Genomic DNA, 13,297 nt, shown 5'->3' on the forward strand with positions numbered 1-13,297 from the left:
CTCTGATTTATTCAGAACAGTGAAGGCCTGAGTCACAAGTCGGAGGTCGAACTGTACATTACAAGAATTTAATGGAGCTGCGAACCAATCAGGGTCAAAAAAGTCAAACGAGGTCAAGACTATTTTGAGTCCCACAGAAGTTAAACAGAACTGACCGTCTTTAGCTGGTCGAGATTTCTTGATCCAGTCTGTCAAATGTCGGACGAAGTCAAAGAAGAAATCTCCCTCCGGCACACTGATCACCTGCAGAGTGTACACACACACACACACACACACACACACACACACACACACACACACACACACACACACACACACACACACACACGCACGAACCTGCTCAGAAAACAGTGACTGACATTTCATTCTGCTCCTGAACTTCTGAGGAACAACTCTTGACCTCTGACCTTGTCTGAGATCTTCACAAAGAGGCTGAAGCCTTCGGGGGATTTGAGCAGCAGTCGGGTCGATATGTTCTGGCAGAAATCCTTGGCTTTAGTGCTGGACTCCACCTCGAACGCCTGCAGGTTAGAGTCAACACAAACCGTCTTTCTTCATGGAGTTATATAGAAGTGGAGCTGAAGTTTAAATGTCTACGTTTGTGTGTCTGACCTCATCTGTGTCGTCGGGGAAGTAGACTTTGTGGAAGATCTGGGTCGTTTTGTGCTGGATGGCCTCCACTTCCACCAGATGAGAGGGATACTTCCTGGATCCGTTACTGTTACCACGACAACAGGGACAAAACGCAGCGAGAGGAGGTCAGTGCAGTTTAAGATGAGTTTGATCCGTTTCGACATGACGTTACAGTCCTCTATTTAACACTTAAATACTGCACATGTAAACATCACAGAACCACAGTTAACGGCTTAAACTGAAGAACCACATTCATGAAGTCATCTCCATTAACATGTAGGACACTGAATACACAATTAATAACAGATGAATTACTTCCTGGTTCTGACACTTGATCTCCTCAAGTGTGGAGGCTGATATGCTCTCAGTTGTAATAAAAATAGTTAAAAGATACTGGTATTAATTATATAAAAAGAGTAGTGCCTATAAACTTCTAATTACACAAATTTGCATCTTATAACTTGTTAAATTTAAGAGCTGAATTTGTCTGATACAGACTTCAGTTTTTGTTAATGAACAAAGTGTTTCAGAAGTAAACAATCTGTAAAAGAGTTTTCTTTGTTGTTGCTTTTTTTTAAATTTTTTTATTTCATGAAGCCCCTTTTCATCATAAATTCAGTCAGTCATGTGATTGGCTGACGGCTCATTCAGATTAACACTGCAGCCAATCACATAACTGGCTCTGCTCTGTTTTTTTTTTGATTGACAGGCGAAGACTTGCTGCAGAAAAGTGGTGTAAAAGTAAAATGTTCTCTAAAATAAATAATGTGAACAAATAAAAACAGAGTTTGCAGGAATCAATTAAAAATGATCAAATAAATAAACATAATCTCCTTTGTTTTCCACATCTTTAACTTTAATCAGACACACAGTGTCTTCTGCTTCATGTGTACTAGAGGTTAAAGTTTAAGTTCCCACATCACGCACACATACTGGATCACAACTGGCTGACAAACATGTTGTCATGTCCAAATTAATGTCATACGTGTGAGTGTTAAACTGAGATTTAAGAAACTCCTCCTCAAACATCCACGTGAAAAATACAATTAGCAAAACATGTTCCAGTGGATGGGAACTTGGTCAAAGTGATTTTCAAATTTATTTTGTTTTGGGATGTTTTTAGTTGGATTTAAAATATGTCACTTTAGTTTTAATCCAAAAAAAATCCCTTAAAACTCCCTTAAATCATTTTTTTTTTTTTTTTTATAATCCAGTAAAGCCCGTGTTATCACCACCAGGTAAAAGCAAAGTGAGGTGTGAGGCGTTACCGTAAAGCTTTGTGCAGCCTCTGCATGCAGTCTCCTGACAGCGGGTGGTGCTTCTTGGACTGCAGGAAGCGCTGGATGTGCGGCAGCAGCACATTGCTGGGAGGATACAGACCGGTACACAACCACAGCAGCTCCCAGCCTTTCTCCTCGCTGTACCTGCAGCAGCACAACACTCCTGATCAGCCGCTGCACACGAGCACGAGCTGCTGTGAGACCTGACTGAGCGATCCACGTCCACTGAACCCAACAAATACTGACACCTTCACGATGAGTCTGCTTCTGCTGAACGAAACACTGATTTTATACAAGAAATTTAAAGTTGAGTCTCCTTCTCCTCTTAGTTTTCTTTCCATAATATTTATATATATTTGTTTGCCATGTTCACCATAAATACTGGCAAAGATTTGGGGAGAGAAAATCTCCAGAGTTCTGCAATTTTATACAAAGTTTGAGAATAAAATGTGTTACATGATACCTCAGCTGTAGATTTAAGGTACAACTCTAAATAAAAATAGCTTGAGTTCTATCTAATAGTGGCGTCAGTTTACACACTTGACGTGGTTGTCGGTGAGCTGTTTGATGATCTGACAGTAGATCTCGTCCTTCAGAGGTTCGGCCTTCAGCGCCCCCTCAAAGATCTGGTCTGTCAGCTCGTTGACGGAGCGGCTCCGTTTGGACGGGTAGTCGCCCATGTACTTCATCATCGGTAGAGTCAATGTCAAGGAATCACACAAATGTAAAGTGTACATGAACTTCTGGATGTGAGACGGAGAGTGTGGATTTAATCTAACCTAGGAAACAGGTTTATTAAAATTAAAAACCTTTCGCTGCTTTTCATAGAATATATAAAAAAGTGAAAATTAAGAAAAAACTATGAATCACACCCAACAGAGAAAGCAGAGTCCGGCTGCAGAAACTACAGTAACAGTTGCACTTGAGCTGTTTGAAGGATATCGATGAAGGACATGCAGGCGTCCTGAGCCAGCTCCTCGTGGTTCACCACCTTCTTCAGCAGCGGCTGCTTCAGCGGTTCTCTGGTGCAGGTCCACAACTTGTCCTTCCCACGATTTTTTGTGACCATCACCCTGCTCAGGGTGTGTTTGGGAGGCGGCCTGGAAGTAGTTTACATGAGTCTGGTCTCATTTCATGTTCCTGCCAGATCGCTGAAATCCTCCTCTGCTTTTCTTTTAAATATTCCTCATGTGTCACTCAACAGGTCTGGTGAGAGTACTTTCTCTCTTCTGCCCCTAAACTGTTGAAATCACTGCTTCTGGACATCAGACTGTGAAGCTCTCTGAGTTTTTTTTAAAAGAAAACTAAAGACCTACCTTTTTAATCTGGCTTTCTACTGAACTTTAAACTATCGGTTTATCGTCCTGATTTTAAATTGGAATTATTGTTTTTATTCCTGGTGTTTTCTTTACTTTTCTGAATTTTATTTTTTGATTCTAATTCTTCATTTTATTTAACCTACATTTTTACTAGTTTTACTTTATTTTTAATCTTACTGTTCTGTTTGTCTGCTTGTTAAGCTGTTTAGTTCTTTGCTTTTTTTATGTGTGTATGTTTCTCTGATGTGAAGCCCTTTGGGCTGTAGGCTTGTATAAAAGGTGCTTTATGAATAAAGTCACATGTTGATATGAATGTCGAGAAGAATTTCAAGTGGAATCAAAAATAATCTGAAAAGATGAAGTAAGAAAGTGAGACTGAGTCTGAACCTGTGGTGAAGGACTGTACTGCCTAATATTGATAAAAATCAAAAAATATGCGAGTCAGCTGATATTGTGCCTGTGGATGACTTCACTTAAAGATAATTGAAGAACACTAAAGGACTGAGAACGGATTCCTGAGGTACTCCTAAACTGGAATGATTCGAGGAGGATTTAAAGTCGCTTGTGTTCACACAGGAAGTCTTCTCCGAGACATTACCGTGTTGGTTTGTGAGGCTGGAACTGGCTACATGTATTGTGCTTGTGTTTGTAAGAATACAAACAGAGGTGTGAATAATCTTTATGCTTGTGTACCTGAAGTAGTCGTAGGAGAACTCCTCCAGTGTGTACGGTTTCATTCTGCTGTCGGTCTCCGGCAGGACGATCTGCGAAACACGAACCGACTGCTGCCGCTGGTCCGGCGTCATGGTGACTAGCGCCTGATGGTTCGGCCACATCAGTCCACATTATGTTATATTACGTTACAACACACTCACAGTTTTGATCACAGTGTCTCACATTAAGTTTAAACGACAGGAACAAAGATTGAATGATGTAATATTACATGTTTATGTCAAAGTTTCAAATCACAAAAACTATCATTATAACTAACGACACTAGAAGTTCTTTTCAATAAGTATATTATCACATTAAATTGAAATAAATCTAATAAATAAATAATACATTTGGAGCCCATGTTGTAAGTCTTTGGTATCCCTGCAGCTGAGATAGAAGTCTACACCTTTTTGTTAGACAGGAAATATATTCCAGATGGAAAAGGAAGTCAAATTTCCTTCTGTTACCAGAACAAAAATATATTTTAATAAAGTCCACTGTGTGCTGGATAATTTTATAGAAAATATTAATAAAGTCCAAACTGTACAAACTCTATAAAGATGCAGTAGTTAAAAAATTGATAAAAATCCTCTTTGAACATCTTTTCCCATTGAATTTAAATAAACTAAAAATAAATATCAATTCAAAAATGCTGACAGGAACTTTAAGCATTTGTGTCCGAGAGCTTGATAAAGATCTTTGATGTGATTTTTTTTTCCCCTCACCACTATGTCCTGCTGAGGTCGGGTCACGGTGGGCAGGACATAGACGCAGTCGGCTGGGAAATCTCCCCTCTGATTGGTCCGTTCGTTAATACCGTGTGCCCAACCGGAATTGAGGACCTGCTCGCCGGTGTCCTGGTCCAACAGGATCAGGTCTCCCTTCAGGAAGCTCAGGAACGTTGACTCCTCCCCAGCTGAGGGTAGAAAACAACACGGTTTGCACCGAGTTGAGAGTTAAAAGTTTTTCAGGGTTCCCACTGCTCATGAAGTTTCTGGAATATCATGGAAATATAAAGTATTTTTCAGACATGGACAGTCAGGGCATATGAACCTTATTTGGCCCAAGTCATGGAAAGCATGGCGTTTTGTTTGTAGCATGTTCAAATCTTAGTTGACATTTATCAAATTGTAATATTTCCCAAGAAGTATTTTATTCAACTTGTGTCCTGAGCGTTTTTATCTCCGATCCACTCGTCAACAATCACTTCAGTCAACATGTCCTTTTCCCCTGTAGTAGCTGCTAACTAAAGCAAACATGCAGAAAAATGTAAATTCAAGAGCTTTGGCTAAAAAACGATGACTTCAAAGACTGCATGTTAACTGAAGGTGACAGAAAAGTGTCTATAAAGTCTATAAAACTATTGATCTATTAAAATCTGGGTAAGCGAATCCTTCGTTGCCATGCCAACAATAAGAAGAATGCTGCAGTCCGGTGGAGGAGAATCTCTAATCGTGGCAGCTTAAAGACATTTATTTTCTCAGTTGGTTGTTTAAGCAGTAAAAAAAAAAAAAACCACTTGAAAAATATTTATGTCAGTCTCCTATAAACCTCCTTTCATTGAGTGTCACTGTTAGTGACTTACTGGGGTTGGGGTTGTCCTGCAGCGCCACCACAAACTTGGACCTCTTCCTCAGGCCTTCCAGGAATGTCACCACCAGGTCGCGGATGTCCTCTGCGTTGTTGGAGGTAAAGGTGTACTCCTCCCCTTTGATGGTCGCCAAAGTGAAACTCTGACCCTGCAACTTCCCTCCGCTGATTGGACAGTAAGACATGTTGACTGTTACTGGATGAAACATCATTTGTGAGAGTCTCCAAAACCATTAAAGACCCCTGTTACAAGTACAACTCGGTTTGAGAGAGACACATTTTTTTTTTTTTTTAGGGTAAATTACTTACTCTACATTGTGGTTAAAAAAATAAACAGTAAGAAATGAGGGGGGGGGGGGGGGGGGGGGGGGGGGGGGGAGTGTACCACAAGAGAAGAAGGAAATAAAGCACAGGGAGAGACTGTCAACATTATTGAGGTGACTACAGCTCCCACAATGCCTCACCTGCTGCTGGAAACTGCAGTGATTTCTGGGAAGGAGAGCTCCAAGAGGACCTGCTCCTGCTCATCTACAAAATAAACCCCGGTCCAGTTGACGGCCACGATCAGGTCGTTTTTAGGAAGACTGGGACCTGAGAAGGAGAACCAAACAGAAACAAATCACAACCAAGAAGGCAAAACTTAAACATATTTTCATTCATTTTGTGTTTCCTAAATATTCCTAAATATTGGGAATGTCTGAGTGTAATTTCATAGGAAGTTTTCTGGACTGTAATTTTTACAAGAACAATGAGGACAGTGATTAATTTGTACTTTTAATTAAGTCCAATTTATTGATACTTTAAGCTTCTTTTACCAAAGTACTGATCTTTAAATCTGTTCACAGGTCAGCTGAAGATACAAAATAACTGTAAAATTTGGTTTTAAGCAATTATAAAGTCATATTAATACTGACATATAACTGATTTTCTTTATACAGAGATGCCATTTTGGATGATCACAGATTTTTAAGAGGAAGATCTCTATTTATCTCTATTTATTATTAACCTTGTTAGACTGGTTTATTTTTAATTTTTCTTTATTCTTTGTCAACAACAGGTATCCAAGACATAATAACTGCTTACAGACTTTAATGCTTTGTACAAATGTCAGATAGTTTGATTTCGACATACTAACCCAGATATCCACCTTTTATATTAGGAATGATGTTTGTGTGTGCGTTGTATTTGTACATACGTAATGTAGACAACAGTTCAATTCAGAAAACTCGTTCAGCAGGATATTTAAATGCATCAGCGTCTCTGATCACGTGGAAAAGATTCTCACCTGAGAACTTGAAGGCTTCATAGAAACGAGAGAAGAGCAGAGGCCACTTGTGGCGAGCGAAATCCACGACTTCCTCCTTCACCTTCTGAGAGTCGAACCTCTTCTGGGTGTAGATGCCCTGAGCAGACCGACGCACACGGTTTATTATGTGTGGGAAGGCCGAGAAATAAATATGAGGTGTCTCTGTGGCAGCCCTCGAATACGAATGCTAACATAGTCTTTGGATTAGTAATTTCTTTTCTAATGTTTACCATGCTCAACATCTTAGTTTAACGGGTTTACCTGCTTGGATTTGAAGCTAAGAACAAAGTAGAGCTGAGGCTGGCTGTCACATTATAAATAAAAGTAATGCACATTTTAAATAACATTTTAATAACCTGATAATGATGATGATGATGATCTCCACAGGATTTCATGGCAACCTATGTAATATTAATTCAGCTATTCTTGCCCTTCCATCCCTACAAGCTGCAGCTTCGCCACTGAGAGGACGCTGACGGAGCGACCAGCACCTTTTTATGTGCCGCCATGATCAAATGAGCCCACTTCTCCACCGTCCTGGAGCTGCTGATCTCTCTGTCGGGGATGTAGGACGGGATGAGGCTCAGCAGGCGCTCCAGGAGGATCTCTGAGCCGTAGTCCACGTAGTACTGCTGAGAGGCCAGCTCGGCCAGGTCGTCCTGGAGACACGAAGACACGAGTAAGTTTCTTTGGACTTGAGTCATTATAAAAACTCACATCTTCTGACATATTTCATGTCTCCAACTTGTCATCGCTCACTGTGGATTGTACTCAAATACGAAGTGAGCATTAATCATAGTGAGTATTGTACCTTGTGCATGGTGTTTGTTATGTTGTAAATAATGTGTTAGATATTATAATTATATTTATTATATTATATTTATTCCAAATAGAGCGTCTCCTTTGTATACTGACAAAAATAGCTCTCATGGTTTCTACTTTCGACTTTTTTTTAGGAAATACACAATGATTCATGAAAATGTATCATCTCATCTAACATTTAGAAAAAAATTATGTATTTTCCAAAACGTCAATCTACTGAGTAAAAAAATGAGTAACAAAACAAAGAAAAGCTCTGTCACCCTGTCGCAGCGGTACTCTCCGAACTTGACGCCCCGGACGGTTTGCTGGTAGATGAGGTTGGTGGCGACCTGGTCGTCGGTGGGGCTGTGCCACGGCGTGAAGATCTCCTTCCTGAAGAACAGCCTCCAGGGAGCGTTCCTCTCCTGGGCTCCCTGCTCCTTGGCGTACTGCTCACACTGCGACACGGCGTCCATCACGTGGTCGTTCCCGCTGCCTAAAGATGACACCTGCAGGAGGAGGACCACTTTCTAGGTTCAGGCAGTGATGATGACGATGGTCCTCAGGTGTGTGTGGTGCACTGTGTGTGTGTGTGTGTGTGTGTGTGTGTGTGTGTGTGTGCGTGTGTGTGTGTGTGTGTGTGTGCGTGCGTGCGTGCGTGCGTGCGTGTGTGTGCGCGCCCACCTTGTCGAACAGTGCGATGTACAGGGAGAAGCCGAAGCGGTCTCGCAGGTTGATCTTGTCAGACAGGGCGTTGCAGAGCTCCTTGGCCGTAGTGGCCGAGTCCGTCAGAAGGGTTTTGGTGGTTCCGTCCATGAACGTCACCGGCAGCATGACAGGCTTCTTCGACTTGGTGGCCTGAATTTAGATTTCACAACTTTTGTCAACTTCATGTCCAACTAAAAAAAATCTCTCAGCTGCCGAAACAACTGTTTAAATGAGCCTCGCTCTGGACTACATCAGTAAATGTTTCGGACTTTGTTCTGCTCACTCTGTCACATTAACAGTTCCTCCGTCTGCGGCTGTGATGCTATATTAGGTTCATAACACGCCTCCGAACAGTCTACCTGGAGATCTGTGATCATTTTAAACTGTGTGCAGGACTTGTACATTTAAAATGAACATGTGTTGCATTCAAACCCAAATAAAGTAATTCCATCGTGCGACTCTTCTAAACTTTGTAATGGGACCAAATGGATAAAATTCTGACAGTGAAACTTCATGACGGGCAGCTGCGGCTGCAGAGATGTAGTGAGCTAGAGCAGAGCCAGTGATGTCAGCACGTCGACATTGTTTCTGTAATTCCCCTCACGGGCAGAAGGGGGAGACAGAAGTTCCCAGCTGCAGGTTTAAATCCCTTTTTTTTTTTCTCAAAAGAAAAATCCTTTCTACATGTTTTTGGATGTTGTTTCTCATGCATCTGTCTTTTTCAGTATTTTACTGCAGCTTTTTATATGAAATGTGTTTTAAATATTGCTCTATTATTACATTTAATGAGCTTTCCTCTCAGACTGTCGCCACACTGCTCATTAACTCAGTTTTTACAAGACAGTGCAGCATTTTGACAGCTGCATCAGATCAGGGTGTGTGTGTGTGTGTGTGTGTGTGTGTGTGTGTGTGTGTGTGTGTGTGTGTGTGTGTGTGTACCTGCAGCTCCAGCCAGGATGGAGGTTGCGTTCTGGTCCCGTTAACGAACGTTCGTCTCAACCTCTCTTCACAGTACGGAGCGTAACCCGGCGGCCCGCTGCTGATGAAGTTCCTCAGGTACTACAAGAACAAAGAAAAACACAACAGGTGTCAGGTCCAAATATACAAATAACATACAAAAAAATTCATAGAGAAAAATATAACTGATACAGACTGTATACAGATCACTACTAATTTAAATATCAAAACTTTCTCATAGGAAAACAGAAAATCCACTAGAATTAATTCTGCTATGATGAAAATAATCGAACCACCTGTGATCTCAGTCATCCTAAAAAATGTTCTCAATCTTAGACGTCCTGACCTTCACAAACTTGTCAGACGGGGCGAAGCAGCCGACACACAAAGAAATGAGGATCCAGCCGCGAGCGTGAGAACTCTTAGATGGGTTCTGACTCAGCTGCTTACAGATCTGACAGTAGATCTCATCCCTAACACACACACACACACACACACACACACACACACACACACACACACACACACACACACAAGAAATAAAATTAAACGAATGATTTAACCACACAATTCATTCATACGTTTCTGTACAGTTTCTTCTCTAAAAATCACTAACCTGAATTTGTTTGTTTGTTTGTTTGTTTACCTCAATGTTGGTCTCAGGATCCCATTGCCGATGATGAAGTGAAGTTTCTCCAGGTTGGATGTCGGCCGATCCTCCAGCATGCTGTTGCCGTGGAGACCGTACTCACCATCGTTAAGGCGCTTGGTGACCTGAAACGCAAGGTATTGTAACTTTCTTTTAAATGTATGCAACGACGGAGAGAAGAAAAATGAGAAACGAGGTCAGCTGTTATAACCTCTCCCTTCTCTGTCTCTCTCCGTCTCTCACCTCCTCGGTGATCTTGGATTTCTTCTTCAGGGTGAGGGACACCAGTTTGTGTCGGACACTGTTTTTCTTGTGGCTGTCAGAAGGAGGCGTCTGAAGGAGGAACACAGAGAATAGATGGAAAACACACAGATGCTACGTCATCATGACTCAAACAAGCAGAATAAAACTGACAAGTGACTGCAGAGTTTGAGGAGGGTGTGAGAACCATGTTTAAATAAGACTTATTTGTTTTTGCCAGAAATTCATTCAGAGGCAGCTGGACTGGTTTATGAAGTGCCATAATCACCTTGACAACAGGTAGATGTATGTTCAGAGTTTGTCAAGTCACGAATTCAAACAGTTTAACAAGCATCTCATAATATGTACAGTCATGCAGCAAAGCAGTTAAGAAGTTTCTATAAATTGCCGGTAAATTAGCCTCAGTTTCCTCCTAATTTCACTAATTAGAGATGTATTTTATCTCAACACGTTTGTTATGAGTTGAACTTGTAACCTTAAGCTGTCAAGACGTTACAGCGATTTCTGGGAGGTCATGGTCCCGCATTAATATGCAAGTTTAAATATGTTTATTAGGTTATTAAGTCTTTAAGGATTTTTAAATGGGATGACAGTCTGTTTTTTTTTTGTTAAAAAATATATCTGTATGTATTTCTTGGTGTTGTTTATTTTCTTCTCATTCAAAGTAATCTGTGAGGTTGCTTTAACCTTTTAAAAACACACCAATATTTTAGGCCTCTGCTCGAAAATTGCATACCCATAATAAAAAGAGTATATCTCTGCAACCACAAGGTCTATTTGAATAATGTTGGTGTAATAATAAAGGGAAGACTTGTGAGATTTGTTCAGATGTGTAAATATCAGTATATATGTCCATATCTTAATAATAGTTTTGCTAAGTCTTCTCCATGGCCCCAAATTGGGGGCCTCTCGGGCTTAAAAGGATAAGGTTATAAATTGTCTTTTCCGTTTGTTTATTTTATCAATATAAAAATAAAAAGATCAAGTAAAAAGTCAGCATGTCTCGCAAATTATTCACTTATTATTCAGAAGGACAAAAATGTGTCATCACAGTTGATAAATCAGATCATTAAAAGCAGCTCAAGTTCATTATTCACAAACTCAAACGATATAAATCTCCCAGCCTTCACTCCTCCTCCTCTTCCTCCTCCTCCTCCTCCTCACCTCCCCCTCCCCCTGCAGCGCCTGCAGCTCCCTCTTGTAGGTCTTCTTCCCCAGCGTCTCGTAGATTTTGGTCATGACGGGGATCTTCTCGCTGCCGTCGCTGATGGCCGTGTGGTACTTGGGCTCCGGCAGATCTCCCATGAACCTCAGCACAGTGATCCACACCGCCAGAGCAGCCTGAGCCGCACAGGGAACATCCATTCATTAAATGATGCGAGTTTATCAGGTGAAATGTTCTCTGCAGATACATCATGTTGTTTGTTCCATCATCACTACTGGAGGTTGGGATTTAAATCAGACTTGACAACAAGACCTCAGCATCTTTCTGACGAACAACAAAAACCCGCACAGCCGTATAAAACTGGTGTGACTGTCAGAGGTCAGAGGTCAAAGGTGACCTACCAGCTGGTCCCCCTCGTCGTCGTGGAACAGCAGCGGCTGTTTGAGAGGCCGGCGGACGTAGGTGTGCGTGGTGGTGCCCTGGAAGTAGGTGGCGGCGAACTTGGCGAACTTGTACTCCGATAAATCCTCCTCTTCGTCGTCTTCGGGAAGAGGAAGAGCCTCGTCCAGATCCTCCACCTCCAACTCCTGGTGGGTTCGCTCCAGGTCCTGCAGAGGGGACAGAGCTTCATTCTCTGCTGTCAGGTAAAGGACTTTTTTTTTTTCTCTTCCCAATCATTCACACACAACCCCACCGGGACATAATTCTACAGATTGTACAGCTCTTGTGTATTTTGTGTCTCTAACATCCAAGAGAAAGTGGTTCATTGTTTCTTAATTTGCACCTTAAGGAAACCGTTTGTTGGCTCACCTCAAAGCCGGCGGGAGCTTGTCCTTCCTTACCCGGGAACGAGTTCGTCGTCCCCAGGAAGCCGAACATCTTGTCCACCATGTCGGAGTCATTGACGGGCTCCAGGCGGGCCTTCTCCATCTGTTCAACCATCTCCTTCTTCCTCCGAGCCTCCTCCTTCTCCTTTTTCTCCCGCTCGGCGTCCTCTTTGGCCAGCTTGGCCAGACGCTCCTACGAAACAAAAACATCACACCAGTGCTGAAACAATGATCAGAAGAATATTGATATATTATGTATAATAACAGAGGTTTTAAATATGTCATTAAACATCATAATTCTTCTACCTGGTGTTTCCGCTCGGCCTCAGCCTTCGCTCTCTTCGCAGACATCTGGTTCCTCAGTTTGGCTTCTTCAGCCAGACGCATCTTCTCTGCCTCCAACCTCCTGCGGTACTGAAGACAAACAGAGAGGATACAAAAAAAGAAATATCATAAATATATATAAAAAATAATAGAAAACAGCCACAGTTTGTCTGGTTAACATCTCAGTTTAAAAATCTGAAATAAACTAACAGCACAAACAGAAAAATAGAGATAATACTTTTAGAGATTGAACCTACTCATATAAAACTTAAAATTCAACAATTTCGAAAAATGAATATATGAAAATAATTATTACTTTGAGATGAAGTATTAATTTGAGAAAGAATGACTGAACAAGTAAGGAAAGCAAGTAAATAAATGCTAAAATTCAACAAATTCATAATTATGTTGCAATAATTTAAAGTATTCTTTGGTATTTAAATATTATATGATGGGATTTTATTTCTGAGGTGTAAATACGTAAAAGACACATTTAAAATGTCACAGCTGCTGAGCTAAAGCTGAGCTAATTTGAACAACTTTGGAAACTCTAGGGCAGTTGAATCTGTCACAGTATATTTTACAGGAATGGAACATGTTCATCTCCAAAGTACATAAATAATAAATATATGGGTGTAAGAAAAAAAACTAAATTTCACTATGAAATGTGGAGCAGAAACTTTACATGGAGTTCATGATTGTACATTATCACAGTACGTCCTCTATTGTGTGTGTGTGTGTGTGTGTGTGTGTGTGTGTGTGT

General features: G+C 41.1%; 1 protein-coding gene across 1 annotated transcript in view; it reads right to left on the minus strand.

Moving 5' to 3' along the window:
* The window catches only part of myo7aa (myosin VIIAa), a 53,171-nt gene that overhangs the window by 6,145 nt on the left and 33,729 nt on the right, over positions 1-13,297 (minus strand). The window contains exons 24-45 of the mRNA XM_069148308.1: positions 12,517-12,624; positions 12,194-12,403; positions 11,785-11,991; positions 11,383-11,559; positions 10,201-10,290; positions 9,955-10,082; positions 9,655-9,781; positions 9,291-9,410; positions 8,328-8,501; positions 7,925-8,152; positions 7,334-7,501; positions 6,822-6,939; positions 6,001-6,127; positions 5,532-5,701; positions 4,672-4,862; positions 3,926-4,050; positions 2,856-3,013; positions 2,454-2,607; positions 1,902-2,057; positions 613-718; positions 408-521; positions 156-243 (exon numbers count right to left, since the gene is read on the minus strand). Coding sequence (XP_069004409.1) covers positions 156-243; positions 408-521; positions 613-718; positions 1,902-2,057; positions 2,454-2,607; positions 2,856-3,013; positions 3,926-4,050; positions 4,672-4,862; positions 5,532-5,701; positions 6,001-6,127; positions 6,822-6,939; positions 7,334-7,501; positions 7,925-8,152; positions 8,328-8,501; positions 9,291-9,410; positions 9,655-9,781; positions 9,955-10,082; positions 10,201-10,290; positions 11,383-11,559; positions 11,785-11,991; positions 12,194-12,403; positions 12,517-12,624 — 3,244 coding nt within the window. The remainder of the gene's footprint in view (positions 1-155; positions 244-407; positions 522-612; positions 719-1,901; positions 2,058-2,453; positions 2,608-2,855; positions 3,014-3,925; positions 4,051-4,671; positions 4,863-5,531; positions 5,702-6,000; positions 6,128-6,821; positions 6,940-7,333; positions 7,502-7,924; positions 8,153-8,327; positions 8,502-9,290; positions 9,411-9,654; positions 9,782-9,954; positions 10,083-10,200; positions 10,291-11,382; positions 11,560-11,784; positions 11,992-12,193; positions 12,404-12,516; positions 12,625-13,297) is intronic.

This window comes from Embiotoca jacksoni, unplaced genomic scaffold, assembly GCF_022577435.1.
Source record: "Embiotoca jacksoni isolate LCO1_2020_lvr unplaced genomic scaffold, fEmbJac1.0.p SCAF_14, whole genome shotgun sequence".
In the NCBI taxonomy this organism is placed as follows: Eukaryota; Metazoa; Chordata; class Actinopteri; family Embiotocidae; genus Embiotoca; species Embiotoca jacksoni.